This window comes from Corythoichthys intestinalis, chromosome 6, assembly GCF_030265065.1.
Source record: "Corythoichthys intestinalis isolate RoL2023-P3 chromosome 6, ASM3026506v1, whole genome shotgun sequence".
Classification (NCBI taxonomy): Eukaryota; Metazoa; Chordata; class Actinopteri; order Syngnathiformes; family Syngnathidae; genus Corythoichthys; species Corythoichthys intestinalis.
This window is the reverse complement of record NC_080400.1, coordinates 44,004,173-44,025,559: the sequence shown is the minus strand read 5'-3', so window position 1 is coordinate 44,025,559 and position 21,387 is coordinate 44,004,173. Positions and strand designations below refer to the sequence as shown.

General features: G+C 38.3%; 1 protein-coding gene across 1 annotated transcript in view; it reads left to right on the top strand.

Annotated features, from left to right (window-relative positions):
* Nucleotides 1-21,387, top strand: part of LOC130917378 (eukaryotic translation initiation factor 4 gamma 1-like) — a 75,768-nt gene that overhangs the window by 12,607 nt on the left and 41,774 nt on the right. The window contains exons 4-5 of the mRNA XM_057838712.1: nt 7,325-7,516; nt 15,570-15,672. Of these exons, the coding sequence (XP_057694695.1) occupies nt 7,325-7,516; nt 15,570-15,672 (295 nt within the window). The remainder of the gene's footprint in view (nt 1-7,324; nt 7,517-15,569; nt 15,673-21,387) is intronic.

Here is a 21,387-nt window from a genome sequence, read left to right as displayed (position 1 = left end):
TTATCACCTCGCGTGCACCTGCGTACGCGCGTGCTGCTGGCGTGCTTTTAAAAGTTCGGCTTCCTTGTTACCAACTACGCAAAAATGCATTTTAGTTCTGTTTTTAGTTTAGTGCAGTTTAAGTTTAGTGCAGGTGGAGAAAAAAAAAGAAAGAAAAGGTGACGCTTACCATTGAAATGAAGACGTTAATGATAGCAAACTATAAGTGTGCATCCATGAACTGGGTCGTAGAATGCTGATATCGGCCGGCGGACCCCCTCCGTTCGCCAGTCTTTATAAGTTAAGGTGACAGTTCTTATTGTGGTAACATCGCCTAAGAAATCGCCAGCTTCGTCAGGTTTCAAATCATTTATTCCATCAACTCGCCGAGTGTCCACTGCTGTTGACGCCAGGATCGAAACAGAAAGTAAAATAGCGCTCTCCTGCTCACCGTCAGCCCCGCGGTGCGTTCAGGTACACTAAAAAAAGTCCGCCACGTTACGCGGTGCGTTCAGGTACACTAAAAAAAAGTCCGCCACATTAGAAGCCGATTCGTTACATAATTACAGGTACTGTACTGTATTATTGTTATTATTGCTATTATTATATTATTGTTATTCTGATTTTTATTCATATTTTATTTGTTTTGCTCTTTGTAATTGCTATTTGCAATTGTAACAGCAGTATTTATTTAGGATGTAGTGTGGGTTTTTGGGCTGTGGAACGAATTATTGGAATTATAATGTATTCTTATGGGAAAATCCTGCTTGACATACGGCCATTTCGACTTACAAACAAGCTCCTGGAACGAATTAACTCCGTATGTAGAGGTACCACTGTATTACACATTAAACGCCATAGCAGAAGCTATGAGGGGAAACGTTTTCATTTGCCTAGATGCTTAAATTATTAAGTGGAATTTTATTTTTCTTAAAAAACACATTTTATTTCTTCTGTGTTTCTGTGCAGTATTATTATTGTTGTCTTTTCCTAAAAAGTATTTTTGAATTTAAGAGTAAACATTTATTGCATTTAAATGGGTGTACATGATCTATTAGTATATACTGTCTTCTCACAGTGTTATTGTAATTTTTTTTTTCTAACTGGGGGGGGGGTTGCAATAATATCGCATATCGCAATAATTTATGAAATAAATTATCGCACACTAAAATTTGTTATCGCGACAGGCCTAGATGTAGCTGTGCATTAGCTTCTAGCTTGAACTCTGCTTTTATGCAGAAGCCGGCTTGACCACAGTCATAAAAAAAAAATATGGAGAAAAGGATAAGCCTGACAATTTTCGATTTTCATTCTATGCGCCGAATGAGCAGTATTTCAGTATTGCTTAAATGGCCGAGACGGAGCAAATTGACACACCCACGTCACGTCACGCACACAAGTCAAGGCTTACAGTTGTGGTCAAAAGTTTACATACACTTGTGAAGAACATAATGTCATGGCTCTCTTGAGTTTCCAGTTATTTCTACAACTCTGATTTTTCTGCGATATAGTGATTGGAACAGATACTTCTTTGTCACAAAAAACATTCATGAAGTTTGGTTCTTTTATGACTTTATTATGGGTTAACAGAAAAAGTGATCAAATCTGCTGGGTCAAAAATATACATACAGCAACACGAATTAGTAATTTCTTGTGAGTGATTATTGACTTGAACAATCATTGACTTGAACAAGTCAGGAAAGTCACTTGGAGCCATTTCAAAGCAGCTGCAGGTCCCAAAAGCAACAGTGCAAACAATTGTTTGTAAGTATAAAGTGCATGGCACTGTTTTGTCACTGCCACGATCAGGAAGAAAACGCAAGCTATCACCTGCTGCTGAAAGAAAATTGGTCAGGAGGGTGAAGATTCAACCGAGAATCACCAAAAAGCAGATCTGCCAAGAATTAGAAGCTGCTGGAACACAGGTGTCAGTGTCCACAGTCAAGCGGGTTTTGCATCTCCATGGACTGAGAGGCTGCCGTGCAAGAAGGAAGCCCTTGCTCCAAATGCGGCACCTTAAGGCTCGACTGAAGTTTGCTGCTGATCACATGGACAAAGATAAGACCTTCTGGAGGAAAGGTCTGTGGTCAGAAGAAACAAAAATCGAGCTGTTGGCCACAATGCCCAGCAATATGTTTGGAGGAGAAAAGGTGAGACCTTTAACCCCAAGTACACAATGCCTACCGTCAAGCACGGTGGTGGTAGTATTATGCTGTGGGGCTGTCTTTCTTCCAATGGAACTGGTGCTTTACAGAGAGTAAATGGGATAATGAAGAAGGAGGATTACCTTCAAATTCTTCAAGATAACCTAACATCATCAGCCCGAAGATTGGGTTTTGGGCGCAGTTGGGTGTTCCAACAGGACATTGACCCCAAACACACATCAAAAGTGGTAATGGAATGGCTAAATCAGGCTAGAATTAAGGTTTTCGAATGGCCTTCCCAAAGTCCTGACTTAAGCCCCATTGAGAACTTGTGGACAATGCTGAAGAAACAAGTCCATGTCAGAAAGCCATCAAATTTAACTGAACTGCACCAATTCTGTCAAGAGAAGTGGTCAAAGATTCAAACAGAAGCTTGCCAGAAGCTTGTGGATGGCTACCAAAAGCGCCTAATTGAAGTGAAAATGGCCAAGGGACATGTTACCAAATATTAGCGCTGCTGTATGTATATTTTTGACCCAGCAGATTTGATCACTTTTGTAATTCCCTCTCGAGTCGAAATGACGAACCAAGCTGTTTCTCTTTTACGGGCTTTAATCACAGAACTTGATTTGCCTTGACAATGCCTTGAATTGTCTTGACAATGCGGTGACAATGCCTTGACAATGGCGTGACAATGCCGTGAGAACTGAACAATACAGATAAAAATATACATAAAGTCAGTTCAGACAAATATTTACATTAAGTCAAATTATATTCACACAAAAGCATAAGACATCATGAATACATAACTACACTAACAGAAACTAAGTCAATTAACGCAAACTAACAAATAACACAAACTAAATTACCTCATTGGCCGCATACTCCAGAGGAAATTAGTTCAGCTTCAATTCTTCGATGCACTATGCACTTGAGATGTTTCCTTGTTGATCTTAATCAGAGGTACTGAAAAGTTGTCTGTACTCTAGTAGTGTTCATCAGATAATAAGCCGATGTAACGCTTAATAGTGCCCCTGTCAACTCGCGGCAGTGAACTTTAGTTCCCACCCCATATCAAAGAGACTAAATGCTTAACATTACACCCTCAGATCAAAGAGTCAATTATTTATTTCTTTATTCTGCCTTAGTGGCAGCTACAACTTTTTTCTCTTCACCCATAATAAAGTCATAAAAGAACCAAACTTCAGAAATGTTTTTTGTGACAAAGAAGTATCAGTTCCAATCACTCTATCAGAGAAAAATCAGAGTTGTAGAAATAACTGGAAACTCAAGAGAGCCATGACATTATGTTCTTCACAAGTGTATTTAAACTTTTGACCACAACTGTATGTGCGTGCGTATATGCGTTCTGTCAGTCCATATGAACTTTGAATAAAAGACTAAACGGGGATTATGAATGTATGTTATTTGTGTCGTCTTTTTGGAAATCAAAATATGATCACCCTGGAATGACATACAGCTGGCATGTGTAATTTGTTTTGATGCTTCTGTGCATGCGGGTCACTTTGTTGAGCGCATCTCGGACTACGAATTAGTGCGCATGCGTGGTACCAGAACGGGCTCCATGGACAAAGGCAGTCTGAACGGGCGTGCCAAAAAACCAGACATGACAAAAAATCGGACTTGTGCATTACGACCTGCAGTATGAACCTAGCCTTAGTGAAGCCAAATTTTTGTTATGGCTACTTAATGTAGTTTTCTCTTGTTGTTGAAGTACAATTGTTTGTGTTACTACAACTCTATACCTCTGTGCCTAAATGCTTAAAGAGCATATGACATGAGAAAAAAAGTCTTAAATGGCATTATTATGTGAATTAGAATCATATTTTGAGACGATTCGACTATATACAACAATTTAGCAAAGCACAGATGACGAGAAATTAGTCTGTTAATCTGCCGGTTAGCCACGCCTACCATTATAGGGTTTTAGCGTCCCCAACAGGTGGATGAAGTCAGCGGTAGACTGGGCTCATCGGTTTTACTATTCAGCCCATTGAGGGGGAATTATTCAGAACGAGGAAAACGCGACGAAGAGAGCCGCAAAATGTCATTGTTTCAGTCTGTCTACTCCAATATTTTTACAGGATATTCTTTTTATCCAAGTATTTTTCCCCAATAGCTATATAAATGGCTTGAGAAGGACCAGTCAGCCCATCGAGGGGGAACTATTCACAACGAGGAAAACGCGACGAAGAGAGAAGCAAAATGTCATTGCTTCTGTCTCTTTACTTTAATATTTTTACAGGATATTCTTTTTATCCAAGTATTTTCCCCAATAGCTATATAAATGGCTTGAGAAGGACCAGTCAGCCCGTCAAGGGGGAACTATTCACAACGAGGAAAACGCGACGAAGAGAGCGGCAAAATGTCATTGTTTCTGTCTCTTTACTTCAATCTTTTTACAGGATATTCTTTTTATCCAAGTATTTTCCCCAATTGCTAAATAAATGGCATGGTCATGAAACTAACAGTCTTGTGCTGAATGGAATATGAAATAATAAAAATGCATTTATTCAGGACGACATGGCAAAATTACTCCATAATGGTCAAAACTGTCGACTTCACCTTTACTGTCGCACCTCCCGAACGATATTTTATGACACCTAAATCGGACATATGTCATTTCCCTTCCCCGGCTTCGGAGAATGTAAACAAACCAGAAGGCGTGACAGCTAGCCGACATGCTAACCCGAACCGAGTGATGTTTCAAAGTCTTCGAAGCGGAAAATCACACATAACTATCCTGGATTATTTGACATGACGACCCGGTTGTCAATTGCCTTCGCGGATCGGCAAACCGCCCGGCGGAGAGCAATTTACAGTTCGTTCCCTGGAGGAGGGTGGCTGGAGTTGTTGTGCAGCTAACGTGCTGCTGCTAATGAGCATTAGGAGAGTTTTTTACATGCCTATCAATGATCAAACGTAAGTAGTCCTTCATTTAAAGAAAGTTTGTAGTGTTTACTTTGTAATCGCTCTATTCGTATTTGACATAATACAAAACAAGATGTTTACTCACTTCCTCATAAGTCCAATGGTCCCACAGTAAATATCCACGGTGAATGGGAACCTTTTGAAACTCCAAAAAGGCACATACACCTCTCCCTCATACAGAGTGATTTTTCTGCAGCCGTTTGGCTGGCGTGATGCGAAAAATAAATGTATTAATCCGCAAAATCAGCTGAATCCTTCGTCCTCATACACAACAGTACACTGTAGCGTGAAAAGGACGTCTTCTACCGTACACGTCACAGCGCCCTCCTCCTCAATGCAAGACCGAAGCCGGAAGTCACTCATTTTCATGGCGCATTTTTCAAAAAACTAAATAAAAATAGCGATCGCTTCCACACACATCCAAGCGGCCCATATCATTCAGGGGCATAAAATACCGCGTGTATTATGAAATAAACATGCTTTTTCGTGTCACAGGCACTTTAAGTCATTGAAGTGCAATTTTATTTTTCTAGAAAAAGAAACTATATATATTCTTTGTTTCTGTGCGGTATTGATATTGAGTAAACGTTTATTGCGTTTAAATGGATGTACTTAATATTACTTAGTATTATTAATATATCCTGTATTCTTACTATTTTATTGTAAATTGGTTAAAAAAAATGGGGGGGGGGCTGAATAATATCGCATATCGCAATAATTTATGAGAGAATTTATCGCCCACTAAAATTTGTTATCGCAACAGGCCTAGGGGTAATGCGCCTAAACCAACAACCGACCTTACGGGAAAAAGAAGACAAACCAAAGCAGACGAAGTTATCATTAATCACTATTAGGAAAGTTATGGCAAATGTACAGAGTAAGAACTGTCAAATGCACCATTGCCAAAATGTTTTAAAGTGTATTTATTTCATATTTTCAAATGGGGAAATGTTTATTTTGCTGTAGACTGAAGTAATTGAAACCCTACGTAAGTACGGTATTTATTTTTGCACTATTTAAAGAGATGCTTTTTCAGTTTTGGAACAATTTGCTCATTTTAATTTAGCCAATACGAAAATAATTCTTATATGTGAGTGTATGTCCACTGCTAATGGTTTACAATTAACTGTGTGTAATCCGACACTGACAATGGTAGTATCTTTATTTTTTAAAAAAAAGTTACCAAAGTCGCCAGCTGGCGAGTGCTACGTCACTTACGTTACCTCATTTGAGCCCTACAAAAAAAGGGTGTGCTGTCTATTTTTGCGCATAAACTGTGAATTAACGAATGTTAGAACAATAAAAACGCATATTAACAAGTTTGATGTTTTCTTCCATTTATTTTGAACTTTAATAAGAGATGCTTTTTAGTTTTCAAAAGAAGAAACTTTCAAATGCTGTGATTAAAAAACAACACGCCTTTTTTTCCCCCCTGTTGTACTGAGCCTTGACCGCCCTATCGACTTATGTACTAGAGGTCGACCAATGGATCATTATTATGCCGGAGCAATCAGCAAGGAAAACCAAGTAGTGCCTCCGCAAAAAGCATATCAAGGTTCTGGGGTGGCCTAGCCAGTCTCCAGACCTCAACCCAATTGAAAACCTGTGGAGGGAGTTGAAAATGTGCTGCAAAAGGACAGCCCTCAAACATCACAGCTCTAGAGATCTGTGCAACGGAGTGAGCCAAAATACAAACTAAAGAGTGTGTAGACCTTTTGAAGACCTACAGGAACTGTTTGCCCTCTGTCATTGCCCACCAAGGCTACATCACAAAGTATTGAAGATAACTTTCGCTGGATTCCCAATACGTTTGAGCCACCCAGTTACAGAAATAAAGTGTTTAAAAATCATACAGATTTAATGGATTTTTTTTTTTTTTTTTTTTTTTTTTTTAACATTCTGTCGATTATGCTTGATGTGTATATGATGGAAATTACAAACCTATTTTTAAATGGGTGAACTTAAAAAATAAATAAATAAAAAGTTGCACAATACTTATTGGCCCCACTGTATATGTACAGTATATGTACAGAACATATATACGTATACACACACACACATATACTGTATATGTGTGGTATATACTGTATGTTTTTTATGTGTGTATGTTATATATATGTTTAATGTTTATGCTTCAAAACTGTACGTCCCTTCCCCTTTTATTTTTTTTGTCAATTCCCTCACTTTGCTTTCTCTCCCTTTGTCCTTCATGGTCCTCCTCTTTGGATTCGCTCCTGTTGACATTCTAGTCCTACTTCACCAACAGACCAGGTTTGCCTTACAGCAGCGGGCCTCGAGCTGTTCCAACCAGCAGTGCTCCTCGGCCAACTCCCACCCATGTCTACCAGCCAGCCCCTGGTTCCCAAATGATGATGATCTCAGGACAACACTTGCCCTTCCCAAGCTCACCACAGGGAGCGGCCTATTTTATACAAGCACAGGTATAAACAAAACTCCTGGCAGGAGGGTATTCAGGCCTATCAACAGACGCTAGTCTGAAGGGGGGCATGTGAAACGAATGGGTGTACAATATTTACTACCCCATACCTACTAGTATATTTTGAGTAATAATAAAAATGATAAGCCACAATAAGCCTACAGTATACGGCATTCAATGGCAATAATCATCACGTCTAAGGCAGGTTTGCTATTTCTGATCAGCTGCAAAAAAATGGGAAAATTGTACTGTAAATATATAATGGTAAAGCGTCAGCAGCGGGATTTCAATTTGATACAAAAAAAGTTATATTTTTATATATTTTCTGATCAGATGCCTAAAACCACGCCATTTGATATTACATGTAAATACATCTTCAAAGTTTATTTCAAGTTAGAAAATTTTAAAGGCCTGTCCGTATTCAATTGCACTTGTGCGTTTGGAAGTTGATGAACCCCCCAAAGGATAAGGTGGTTTAAAAGTTCCAGCCTTTTGATGGGTGAGCGCGGCCTCTTATGGCCCGCCAATGGTGATGGTTCTGGGAGTGTTGAAATAGCTTTTGTGATACCAGTGTTGTTCACTGAAGAGCTTTTACAATTAGATGGGTTGAAAATCTTATCTTTTAATCACTTAAAAAATTATTTAGATCAATTGGTCAACTGGTCAGACATTCATCGGAGTTCCGTGGGGGTCAAGATGTACTACACTGCTCAAAGAAGTAAAGGGAACACAAACACATTGTAGATCTGATTGACAATAAGAAGTATTTGTATTAGATACTTTGTTCTTTGCATAGTTGAATGTGCTGACAACAAAATAACACAAAATCAATGAAAATCAAATATATCAACCCATAGAGGTCTAGATTTGGAGTTATACTCAAAAAGAAAAAAAAGGAATACTCAAAAGGAAAAAACACACTTGATCCAACTTGGATGTAATGTCTTTTAAACAAGTCTAAATGAGGCTCGGTAATGTGTATGGCCTCCGCGTGCCGGGGAATGCTCTTACTGAGATGACTGTGGGTGTCTTGAGGGGTCTCCTCCCAGATCTGGACCAGGGCGTCACTGAGCTCCTGGACAATTTGTGGAGTAACCCGGCGGTGCCAGATGAACCTAAACATAATGTCCCAGAGGTCTTTTTATTGGGTTTAGGTCAGGTGAATGTGGGGGCCAGTCAATGTCATCAGTTCCTTCTTCTTTCAGGAACTGTTTGCATACTCGCGCAACATTAGGTTGGGCATTGTCGTGGACCAGGAGGAACCCAGGTCCCACTGCACAAGAGTAGCTTATAACAATGGTTCCAAGGATTTCATCCTGATACATAATAGCAGTCAGGGTGCCATTATCTAACCTGTAGAGGTCTTTGTCTCCTTCCAGGGATATGCCTCCCCTGACCATCACTGACCCACCACCACACCGGTCATGCTGAATGATGTTGCAGGCAGCATAACATTCTCCACGGCATCTTCAGACCCTTTCACGTCGGTCGCATGTGATCATGTTGACAGCACAAAGCCAGTGGTGTAGTTGCAAATTCTTGTGGTCTATGGCAAATGTGAATCGAGCTCTACGGTGCTGCAGAGTGAGCACAGGGCTCACTACAGGACGTCAGGCCTACAGGCCATTATCATGGAGCCTGTTTCTGACTGTTTGGTCAGAAACATTCACACCAGTAGCCTGCTGGAGGTAATTTTGTAGGGCTCTGACAGTGTTAATCCTGTTCCTCCTTGAACCCTGAGGGTTTAAGGATCTTCTACGGCCCTGTCCAGCTCTCCTGGAGTAACTACCTGCCACCTGGATTCTCTTACAGGCCGCCAGGTTGCTCCTCAGACTATCCAGGAGCTCACGGATGCCCTGGTCCAGATCTGGAAGAAGATCCCTCAGGAGAGCATCTGCCGCCTTATCAGGAGCATGCCCAGGCATTTTAGGGAGGTCGTACAGTCATGTAGGGCTGTCCCAAACGACTAATTTTCTCCCGATTAGTCAGCCGACTATTTTTACGATTAGTCGACTAATCTAATAATTAAAAAAAAATTGGGGGGGGGGGTTTGTTTACTAATTTAGCAATGAAATTTTTGTTGACGCTTATCAATTCACAAAAAAACATATTGGAACACTTAAATTATATATTAAAGTACAAATAAACACGTAAATAACAATAATAAATCACAAATAAACAATGAGTTCAAATGCTGATAGAATTAACTTGTATAGCATCCCGATTGAAAAGGTGGTCTCTTAAACTGATGGTTTACAACTTTTATTCCATCCTTGATGTAATCACACCGTAAAAGCTACGGTGCACACAAATAAAACAACACAATTAGAAATTAACAAAAACTTTTCACCTTTTTCCTTTTAAACCTTATTTATATATCAATGAATTGCCTTTACCTTAATTTATTTCCTTATCATTGACAATCTCTCCCTTGAGTGCAATCTTTGTATATACTGTATATATTTATGACCTTTTAACCTTATATAATTTTCTATACCATAAAATAAACCATAACATGAAGTAAACCTTTCAGTTAGCATTAAGGACAATACTAATAGCACTTATAAGCCCATTGTCAATGAAACATTATTATTCAGTAAGGCGACAGCACCCTCTGGTGTACAAAAAATGAAAAAAAAAAAAAAAAAAACTGGGTGACGGCGCTTGAGGTGTTTAATTCACGGCCGACGTGCAGTCAAGCTTGGCATTGAAGAGACAGGACAGAAGAGTGTACCCTCCGTTGTTTCTTTGAAATAAGTCAGTGTTTTGGACACTCTGGTGCGCTTTTTTGGCTTTGTGCCGCCCATTTCCCCGCTTGCATACAGAGCATCCGACATTCTGAACTTTCCACGCATATATATTTTTTTAACCCTTCATTAACCGTCAACGGGATGTGCTCGTCGACGGATTTACGTCATCGATGACGTCGACTATGTCGACTAGTCCGGACAGCTCTACAGTCATGCAGAGGCCACACACACTACTGAGCCTCATTTCGACTTGTTTAAAGGACATTACAGCAAAGTTGGATCAGCCTTGTGTGTTTTTCCACTTTAATCTTGAGTATAACTCCAAATCCAGACCTCCATGGGTTAATACATTTGATTTTCATTGATAATTTTTGTGTGACTTTGTTGTTAGCACATTCAACTATGGAAAGAACAAAGTGTTTTAATAAAAATATTCATTTATTCAGATCTACAATGTGTTATAGTGTTCCTTTATTTTTTGGGGCAGTGTATATGATTGCTGTCTCTTTACAAATTGTACTCAATATAAATAGATACAGTTGCAAAAAAAAATAGGTGTCTGTCTTTTTATGCATTTTATACAAACCTCATGTTTTCAACAGCAGATATGTCTCGCACCTTAGAGCCGCATGCGTACGTCGAAGCTAGTGGGGGCAAACTGTCAGTAAATTCCAATTTGTGGATGGCACAAACCCAAAACAACAAGAATGCATGCACATTATGCTTTATACAGTTGCACACAATGCTGTAAAATCACAAATGGTGTTAATGGTGTTATATAGCGCTTTTCCACCTTTCAAGGCAAAGGGGAACTGTTTATAACCTCTTAATATTAAAGAATATTTTGGGGGTTCTTCCACCCCACCCCCCAAATGTTTTGTGATCAACATATATTTGACATTACAAAAACATCCACTTCCTAAGAATGTAGTTGAGAAATGCAAATTATGATCTATTTTCAGTTTACATGCATTGCCTTTTAATGGGAATGTTATCTCCTTCCAACTTGGCCGCTACGGCAATCAGCACTTTGCACAGCCAGGCTACTACAGCATACAGATATATTGTCTTCTGTCCATGCCTTTGCTACTAAAAGTTAATAAAGCAACAAGTAGGAAAATATCCACGATTCCGTCTGGTAATTTGCTAAGCAAACACTTTAAAATATTGGCCAGCATGTATCGTAGTATGTGAGCGATAATTCATTTTTTAGGATTGTTAACAGTAAACAAGCTGCTTCGTTTAAAAACAATATTAGGGTGTCATTTGTCAAGATTAAGTTGCAAAAGTCATCTTGATTTGATGTATAGGTATTTTAATTTTTGTAATTTGTTCAAAACCCATGTCATATTTTGTACTTTAAACAGTGATTTTTTTTGTCCAACTAGCGCAAAATTACTGAAATAAAATCCATCTGTCTGTCCGAGTGTCCGACATCAGATGTCAGGTTGCAGGGTCATCAGCTTAAGCATCGAAGCACAGACCTCTCTCCCCACAGCCACTTCATCCAATTCTTCCGTGTGGATACCAAAGTATTCCCAGGCCAACTGGAAAAAATATTTTCTCTTGAATATCCTGGGTCACACAGGGGTCTCCTACCGGTGCATCATGCCGGAATAATTCACCAGGATGGCTTCCAGGGTACATACAGTACCTGTACAGTACTTTACCGTGATCAAGCATGGCAAGTTTTAAACTAATATAACACTTTTATAATACATCAGTTGTAGCTGGTATTTTAACATCCCAGACCCATCTTTCTGGTGTACTTCCCTAGTGGCTTGCCTACCCCAACATTGCAGTGCGGTTTCATACCAGTGCTGCAGTTGCCAAGGCATAAATAAGGCAGCAAGCAGTGGAGCTGTATGCTAGCCTCATGGCCTGAAACTTGTTTGGGGAGAGAACAGCCTCTTCTATTGCTCAAGTGGAGTTCATTAACCTTTAGTACAGAGTGTACATAATTTGCAGACACCTTTAGTTTATATCTATGGTTAGAATATCTACACCCAGCTGACATGGTTCCTAATTTGGATGTCACAATGCACACACACATCTGCAGTATATACATATACATATATATATATATATATATTTTTTTTTTTTTTTAACTTCTGATCCTATACCTATATTTTAGACCATTCAAGAGTATGCAAAAAATAATGCGACCAGTATTCCGTACAGTACAGGACAAAAGTTTGTACACATCTTCTCATTTGTGTATCAAACTGAAGGTATCAAAATGATGAGGCACGTGGAATTATGTACTCATGAAAAAAAATTAAATTAATTGAAAACGTTAATATTCTAGGTTCTTCATAGTAGCGAGCCACACTTTGCTCTGATTGCTACTGTATTTTGCACACTCTTGATAGTCTCTCGATCAGGTTTGAGAAATACTCACCTGAAGTCATTTTCAGTTTACAGGTGTGCCTTATCGGTGTTAATTTGTGGATTTTTTTTTCTTCATCAAAGGCGTTGGGACGATCATTTATGTAGCATTGTGTCTACATTTTGCAGCAAGTGTTCTCTGTCAAGATGCCAACCAGGTTATAAGAATACATTAAATAACAAATATATAAAACCCAAACTAGCTCAAACTCAAAAGCTATGATAAAAACCAACCATGAAAGAACAAAAAAAAATAACAGTCAAAATATAAAGAACGTTTCATATCAGCTGTTGCTAACTTAGTCTGATGTCACTACTCTAAAGGAATCATGTTTTATTGTATTAAAATGAGCCCTCCTTGTACCTCCTCGAGAAATAATCTACATAGACTTCACTATAAGTTGACGGGACACGGGCTTCATGGCCGATCCGTAGGGGGCCTATTTTCAAAAACTTCAAATATTTTCAAAACCAGAGTCGCTCGCAACCTAAAACCAAAACAGGCACGTCCCTTAGGCATATATGAGTCTCCATGAGCAGTGACGTCAAAAAATTCAAAGTCGTTCCCTAATAAAATCCCGATTATTTTTTTTTTACATGTATAACAAAACCTAAAATGGCTATAAAATTCTCAAATTAGATGCTAGATGCACAAAAATCACCAAATGCAGAGATAATCACCTGTATTATCAGGATCAATAGCAATATTTACAATATCATATAAGTTTTTGCCCAAAATAGCATCTTATTTTTTTTAAGTTTTAGACAGCTATTAAATCACTCAATTTTCACATCACAAACTTAATACTTGATGAAAGCATGCAGAATCATCTTAATTTTACTCAAGAAAAGCAAAATTTGCATTTTTCTATATACAATCACAATTTATTTAGGTTGAATTCCGCTATTGTGTAGAGATACAAAATCCAGCATTGCGGCCGTCACAAAACCAAAGAGCTTTTAAGTTGAACATTCTTGTAAATAAATGCTTAAATCGCAGAATTTCTATAGGTATGATCGCAAAACAGTCTTGATTATTGGTTTAAAGCAAAAAACAGGAAATTATCGTTAATTTTACGTAAATATTTCAAGCCAAAGTTACGGTATTGTGTAATCCAACATGGCGGCCATCACAAAACGAAGAGCTTTTTAAATTGAAAATTCTTGTAAATAAATGCTTAAATTGTGGAATTTCTACAGATATGAATGTAAAACAGTCTAGTTCTTGGTTAAAAGCAAAAAATGGGCAGTTATTGTTCATTTTACGTAAATATTTCAAGGAAAAGTTACGGTATTGTGTAATCCAAAATGGTCGCCATCACGAAACAATTTTTTAAGTTGAAAATTTTTGTAAATAAATGCTTAAATTGTGGAATTTTTATAGATATGAACGTAAAACACTCTACACTTTTTGTTAAATGCAAAACGCCGGGAAATCATTAGTCATTTTACGTAAATATTTCAAGCTAAAGTTAGCTAATTTGTTCTATTCATTTCATTGTATTCACAAAGTTTCAAAGTGCATGCATGGTGTGAAAATGATCATAATTACCTTCAATCCTCGACCAAATCACTCTTAAGACACTCTTTCCTGCTTGTATGCATTAAAACCTTTTCCTTATCTCCACTTAAATATGGCGTTAGAACACAGCGTGTGCTTGAGTTTATCACAGTGAAAGCCAACTCAGCTTCTGCCTGGGTCCGGCCCCCTACGGGGAGGCGTGGCGCAGTGTCTGTGGGAGCTCTCTTGTCAACTGATGGTGGAGTCTATGTGCTCTGTTTACAAATACAGTATTATACTATGCTCTTTTACTTTTTCGTTTTGTAAGAGCCATATTCCTGATTTGTGTTGTTATGGTAATTTAATTCCTTGCCACTAGGGGCTGTAAGTTGTGTCCGTCTACTGACCTGGAGTCAGCCCCGGTATGCTTAAAATGACAGCTAATTATGTCACAGGTGTTGGTAGTTAGGAGGGCAAACAGTTTTTGACTCTGTCTTAGTGCAGCGTACAGGAATGGAATATACTCATTTTGTTTATTCATTTGTGAATACGGTTTTTGAGTCTTTTGGTTTGTTACTTTTATTTGGAAGGAGTGCTTTTTGAGTTATTAGACGCCACCAGAATAAACTATTGGAACTGAGAAATGGACTCGCTGGTGTTTGCTTCGCATCGCCAACTGCACTGAGCACATGTCATCATCACAATATCCTAACTATCATCCAGTACTTGACTAGATACAGGGATTAGTCAGTACACGTTTTTTTTTTGTTTTTTTTTTAAAAGAGACGTAGTCCCACACAGAGGACATGTTGCCTAGTGCAGGGGTGCCCAAGTCTGGTCCTCAAGAGCCCCTAACCAGCTTGTGTTTGATGTCTCCCTCATTTAACACACTTGAATCAAATGACGAGCTCATCAGCAAGCTCTGCAGGAGCCTGACAATGATCTAGATTATTTGATTCAGGTGTGCTGGAGGATGGAGTTATGGAAAACAAGCTGGATAGGGGCTCCCAAGGACAGTACTTGAGCATCCCTGGCCTAGTGGTTTGATTTACAGAAGCTGAAAAGCGCCATGGGGCTAAAAACACGTGACCTGATCCGATCTTGTGACCAAATCCGATTTTGTCCAATACTTTAAATATAGCTGTATCGGACGCAAATACGAAGTAACTGATCGGGACAACTCTAGTTACGAATTCACCTGCCTGTATGGGTCAGGCTGTATAAAGTGTTAATGGTGGCCAGATAGGTATTGAAGCATCTTTACAAGTGCAATTAGAGAAGTTTAATATCTGTGGTGATACCAATTCCACTGCTTGTATTATTACCACTACATATAATCATAAATTACTTAAACTACTAAATTACTTAAACTAATTGCTACGTACCTCCTTCTGACCCTAAATTATATTGTTTTTCAGTACCGTTCACCAACCTTCGTGGCTACACCCCAGCAATATTCTGTATCAGCTGCAACTCCAGGTTTCTACCCAAGCACAAGCCCAGCTGAATATGGTAACTACGGTAAGTGGTCAGCACCCAATCTGAGTCACTCACACAATGATGTATGGTTAATGTTTTGCTTCAAACTTGTCAAATGTTTTTCTGCACCTTTCAAATTTAAGGGTTTGGGCGGTTGTGCTCCCAGTAAAATAAATTTGTCTAGAAACCTAGAATGGCCTTTAAAAAAATAACAAAGATGCTTTTGGAATGACAAAAAAAGTGTGTACTCTAAAACAGTGTTGTTGAATTAAGTAATTCTTCTTGGAAGGGTTTGCCAAAATTTCTTCACAGAGGTGGGAGAGACTCATCGTCAGTAATAGAAAATGCTTGAAAACAGTTGTTGCTACTGAGAGTGCTCCTAGTTATTAAGTTCAGAGAGCAATTACGTTTCACACATGGCCAGTTATCTTTGAATATATTAATTTAGCATTTAAATTCCCATTTAAAATATATTTTATAAACGTAACTATGGTTCTATGATAGGAAATGATCCCTGAATTATCGCTTTGTGCATGTGCATTTAGAGTAAGCAACAAAAAAAAAGCCAACAGACCTAAGTTACATTGTCATCAGAGGTCTGGTTCCTACAGAGTCTTATTACATGAGCACAAGAATTCTGATTGTCAAAAGGCAGTGGCGGTTTTGTCGGGTTTCGTTTAACTGTAGTTACAGTACATTTGTAATTTTTGTTCGATTTAATCCCCGCTGACGCCAGGTGGTGATGTTGAAAGCACTGCATGACTCTTCCCAGCGTAGTGATGAGGACTCCCAGACACTTCATTGAATAATTCCAGACCTAGCTCTGAGATGTTGGTATTAGCCAAGTTTTTTGAAAGCCTGGTGAACAACCAAGTTTATATTATATTAAAATTATATTAAATTTATACTTTGTACAAATACTTTGTTTTCTTTAAGTCTCATCTTCCTTTCTTGTATACTTTGTTATGCTATTTCTCTTTACAGCAATTCAACAGATTGGTTTGTCCTCTGAGAGGGCATGATCCACAAGGGTTCTTCTAGGGTGACACATCAGTATAACCCCTTGCTCCACTTTCCCTCAGGGCTGTAGTCTAAATGTCTACCTACATTTCAGCTTCCCTGCCAATGTAGTTTTGATGGAGGGGGCGGGGAAGTAGAACATAGAAGAATCAATGGGGGGTAAACTATTTATCCTTCAAGGAGGAAGTTGACTGGTTGCATCAACATTCATAAAATATTTAATTTAAAAGAATGTGCATGATCAAAATAAACCAGAAGAAAGGAAATGGAATTATATTTCCAAACAATGTACTATAACCTGTGTTATAAATATACACAGAATATTGCACATTAACACTTGAAAAAAAATATGTATATGTGCTGTATAGTTATTTTGTGCAATTGAAAAGTCCTAATTGCTGTGGGCAGGAACGACCTGTGGTCACGCTCTTTAGGGTATAAAAAAGTCTGGCACAGAAGGAGCTGCTAAGGTCAGAGGGAGGAGTAAAGCTGAGGCATGCTGAAAGAGGCAGAGCTGAACACTGAAAAATCATTTTGGTGGACACCTGTAGAGGGGGCAGAAAGAAGTAAAAAGGGCCTTTGTAAAGACACCACTCCCTCCATTTTTCGGTCTATATGCAATTTTGAAATCGGGGTAGACATTCTACATGGGGAATCGTGGGTCTCAAGAGGGTTATGACTCTCAGGGTAGGTGTCGTCGACATGCACGGTATCTCTGCAGCACTTCCCCACCCCTTGCTCTTGCGCCTGTGCTTAATGAGTAATATCTCATGCCTCTTATTTACAGTATTGGGACACTGTCCAAGAAAACATTCCTCCTTCTGGCTTTCTCGTTGTAAGCATGCTCTTCGTCTCTTAGTCTGTCCTTCCCTCCCTCTTGCAAACTATCGTATGTGGGTTTTGACTATATTTAGGCTGTGTTGCTCTTGGTCAACAATGCAGACTCAGTAATGTGAGTTGGACTGTAGTACAGTGGTGGAAAGTCAGAGTGTGTAGTTATTACTGAATTGAAAGAGAGTCCGCTTTAATTCGAACATTTTCTTTTGCCATTACTTTTTTGCATTTAATTAAGAGGTGACATTGAACTGTTGAGCCCAGTTACAAGGCCAGCTAATATCAATGTCTTGTTGACTTTATTGACTGGGTGATCCAACAAAGGTGCGTTGAACTTACAATGCATTTTTTAATGACGGAATGGGGTTATGTAAGTCAATTATATGTGTTTTGTTTGACTGGTAATTAATTCAATATACTGTGCTGTATATATATATATATATATATATATATATATATATATATATATATATATATATATATATATACTGGACTGTCTCAGAAAATTAGAATACACAATATTCTAATTTTTTGAGACAGTCCTGTGTATATATACAGGACTGTCTCAGGAAATTAGAATACACAATATTCTAATTTCCTGAGACAGTCAGGAAATTAGAATATTGTGTATTTTCCTGAGACAGTCAGGAAATTAGAATATTGTGTATTTTCCTGAGACAGTCAGGAAATTAGAATATTGTGTATTCTAATTTCCTGAGACAGTCCTGTATATATACACAGGACTGTCTCAAAAAATTAGAATATTGTGTATTCTAATTTTCTGAGACAGTCCAGTATATATATATATATATATATATATATATATATATACATCTGTATATATCGTATATTTTTGCACTATATTTTTGAGTCCAAGTCACCTTATTTTAGGAATCTGCTGATACCGAGTCCCGATCCAATACCGAAAAAAATCTTTGTTTAAAAAAATAAATAAATAAATAAATAAAGTTTCAATCATGGTACAGTACTGTACTGTTTATAGTGCTTCCTTTTCAGCTTTTTTCTGGGAGTATTGCAGAGTATAAAACGTGCATATATTTTTTCTTTTGGCAATGCCATTGAATTGCTGGATTATTTTGTTACTTTTACGTATGCCCTTAATTTTTTTTTTAATTTATATTTTCGAAAAATTTAAAAAACGATGCCGATCCTCTAAAAAATGGCCCGGTCAGCCTGATTTCTGATCTTGTGATTGGATCGGTCCTAGAGGCCTACATAGGCCTCCTGGGCTCAGTATAAGATTACTGTAGATTCAAATAAAACTTGCCCTTAAAAAAATTCAAGATGAGGGTGCCATTTTCAGTTTTACTGATGTATTATGCTTAAAAAGCTATTACAAAAGAATGACACATTTTTGTTTCGAGACTGAAAATCATGTACTGTATTCTGATATCATTTTTTAAATTTTAATTTCAGTGTCTGATTCAAAACAGTTGAGATTGTTTTAAGATGCAACTAGCAAAACTAACTACCCCTGTCATTTTGGTATTGTAAAGTGCAGCAACATGATAAAACGATTAAAACGATTAAAACAAACACATACATAATAAAAAAAATGAAATTACTTGCAAAAGAGATGAACAAACAATGCGCAATATTGTATTTAACACTAGATATAGATTGGCCATTGACAAAAATATAAGATGTGCTGCAGTAGCTACAAAAAGAATACACACCTCTGTTCAAATGACACGTTTCTTGTGATATTAAAAAAAGAGACGAAAATTAATCCTGTAAAGGGCTTTCATCACTATTAAACTGCGTTTAGACCATAACTAAAAATTGATTGACCCAGATTGGATCTTTTTGCCTTCATCTGACTCGGGTAAGTTTCTTTCATGCCTGTCTGAATGGGCTAAGTTGCATGGAAGCAGTTATTTTCAAATCCAATCTAGACCATTTTTGTATGTGGTTTTAATTGTGATGCGTTTGATTTTCAAAATGTGACTACAATCTGAACAGTCAAGTGACCTGAAATTGGAATTCGTGTGTTGATGGCGTCAGTTTATATTGCTCAGCAATATGTGAAATAGTGGGAGCACAGCATAGACAAAGTTTTACGGGGTGACAGGAAACTTAGAGCTCATCAATATTCTGGAGGAGGAGGTGAAAGTCCAAAGGCAACTTGGGGGATCCTACTGTATAGCGACTGGCTTGATATCTGACTGAAGCTAGGCCTTCATTGCAATCATAAAATTAAAAAGCCAATAAACGTAGAATTAAGGAGGCCACATCTAAACTGTGGATTCGTAGGGACAGCAAAACGTATGTTTTACAGTAAGCCAAATAACTGGCGAAAAAGTTTGTATTTTAGTGTTCCCCAATGTGACTGTACAAAATGCACTTAGGCCGATCCCAAACTACTGTACTGATTTTTTTGGGGGGGTTGTTCTCAACGGCTACAGCGTCAGACTATAAAATATACTGTCTTGAAGTTGTAATCTTGGAAAGGGCAATTGGTCACACAAGTGGACAAGACCCTGGCTGATAACCGTGTACTGCCACTACGAGCGCTGTAAATCAGTCACGGAGACAGAGGCACGTCTTATCATAATAATGAAGGGCCTCTGCTCTGCTCGGAAATGGAATAAAATGTATATCCTAATATCATCCCAACATGATTTGAGGTGACATTTTGTCAGTACATTCACTGTAAATAGGAAGGGATAAGGGAGCCGCCGCTTGTTTTGTCTGTTTGAGGCAGAGGAACACAACTGTGCGTCCCAGTCCACATGCAACATATATGTGCCACATGCTACCAGGATCCTCAGTATTGGTTAAAAAAAAAAATTTAAAAAGAGAGTGGGAGAGAGCGCGCGCGAGAGAGTACATGCCGGTCACAAAGTTACACAATTGGTCAATATTTTGCTACAAACCATACTGTGTGTGACACTATGCAACACGACAAACAGAAATTCTGACATGACAGGCTTTCTGCGATGTGGTTGTGAGGCATCCAAGACGCCAGACGGGCACTTTGAATATGTCACTACATGAGGTCTCGGGACCAACTACTATGATGTCAGCCGTGAGAGTCCAGGTTTCTCTACGGTGTGTATGTTGGGCCAAAATCAGGCTGTAATGATGTTGTCCGAGCTAGGCATAAGTTTTACAGCCTCATGAAAGTATAGCTCTGGGCACGATTTTCATTCATCTAGATTCAAGACAAAATTGGGAGGTCATGTTTATCATAATAGGATACAAAAAAGTCTCAATAACCTATTCAGAAAATCGAATATAAAGTTGGTGATTGTCGTCTAAAGCAGACTATAGCCATTTCATAGAAATTGCCTGTACTATGACGTAGTCCTACTAAGCATCAAATGTGGACTGAGTCAGATCATCATTTCGAACTTTTCCAGTGAAGAAAAGCGGACTGAGGGCGACTTTGTAGCTTAAATTGGATTTGTAGTATATGGTCATCTTTATTCACCAGCTTTTGCAAACTCAGAGACCGTTTTCGAAGGTAACCAGGAGGTCTGAAACAACCTTTGTCTCTTCATTGTGGGCTTTTTCCCCCATGGAGATTTTTTGTTGTTGTTTTTTTAAATCCTGTTTTATTTGATAATTATTTATTACCAGGAAAACAATTCCAAATTTCCCACCTAATTCTCAGAATCCTTTGAGCAAAAGTTATAATAATGATTTCAATAAATTAATTTGAGACATAGTCCTCAAACCCATAAGCAAGATAATTCTAAATTTGGCTGACGATGAGAGGGCAAAAGTAAAAAAGAGTGCTGCGTTTTTCACTATAATATTATACATACAGTGGATAATAAGCTGTAGCTGTTGTATTTAAATCATTTGGATAAAATGTCCACCTCCCTCAAAATGCTTGTGCACCTCACATGAATGAATATGGCAACATGGACTGTGTTG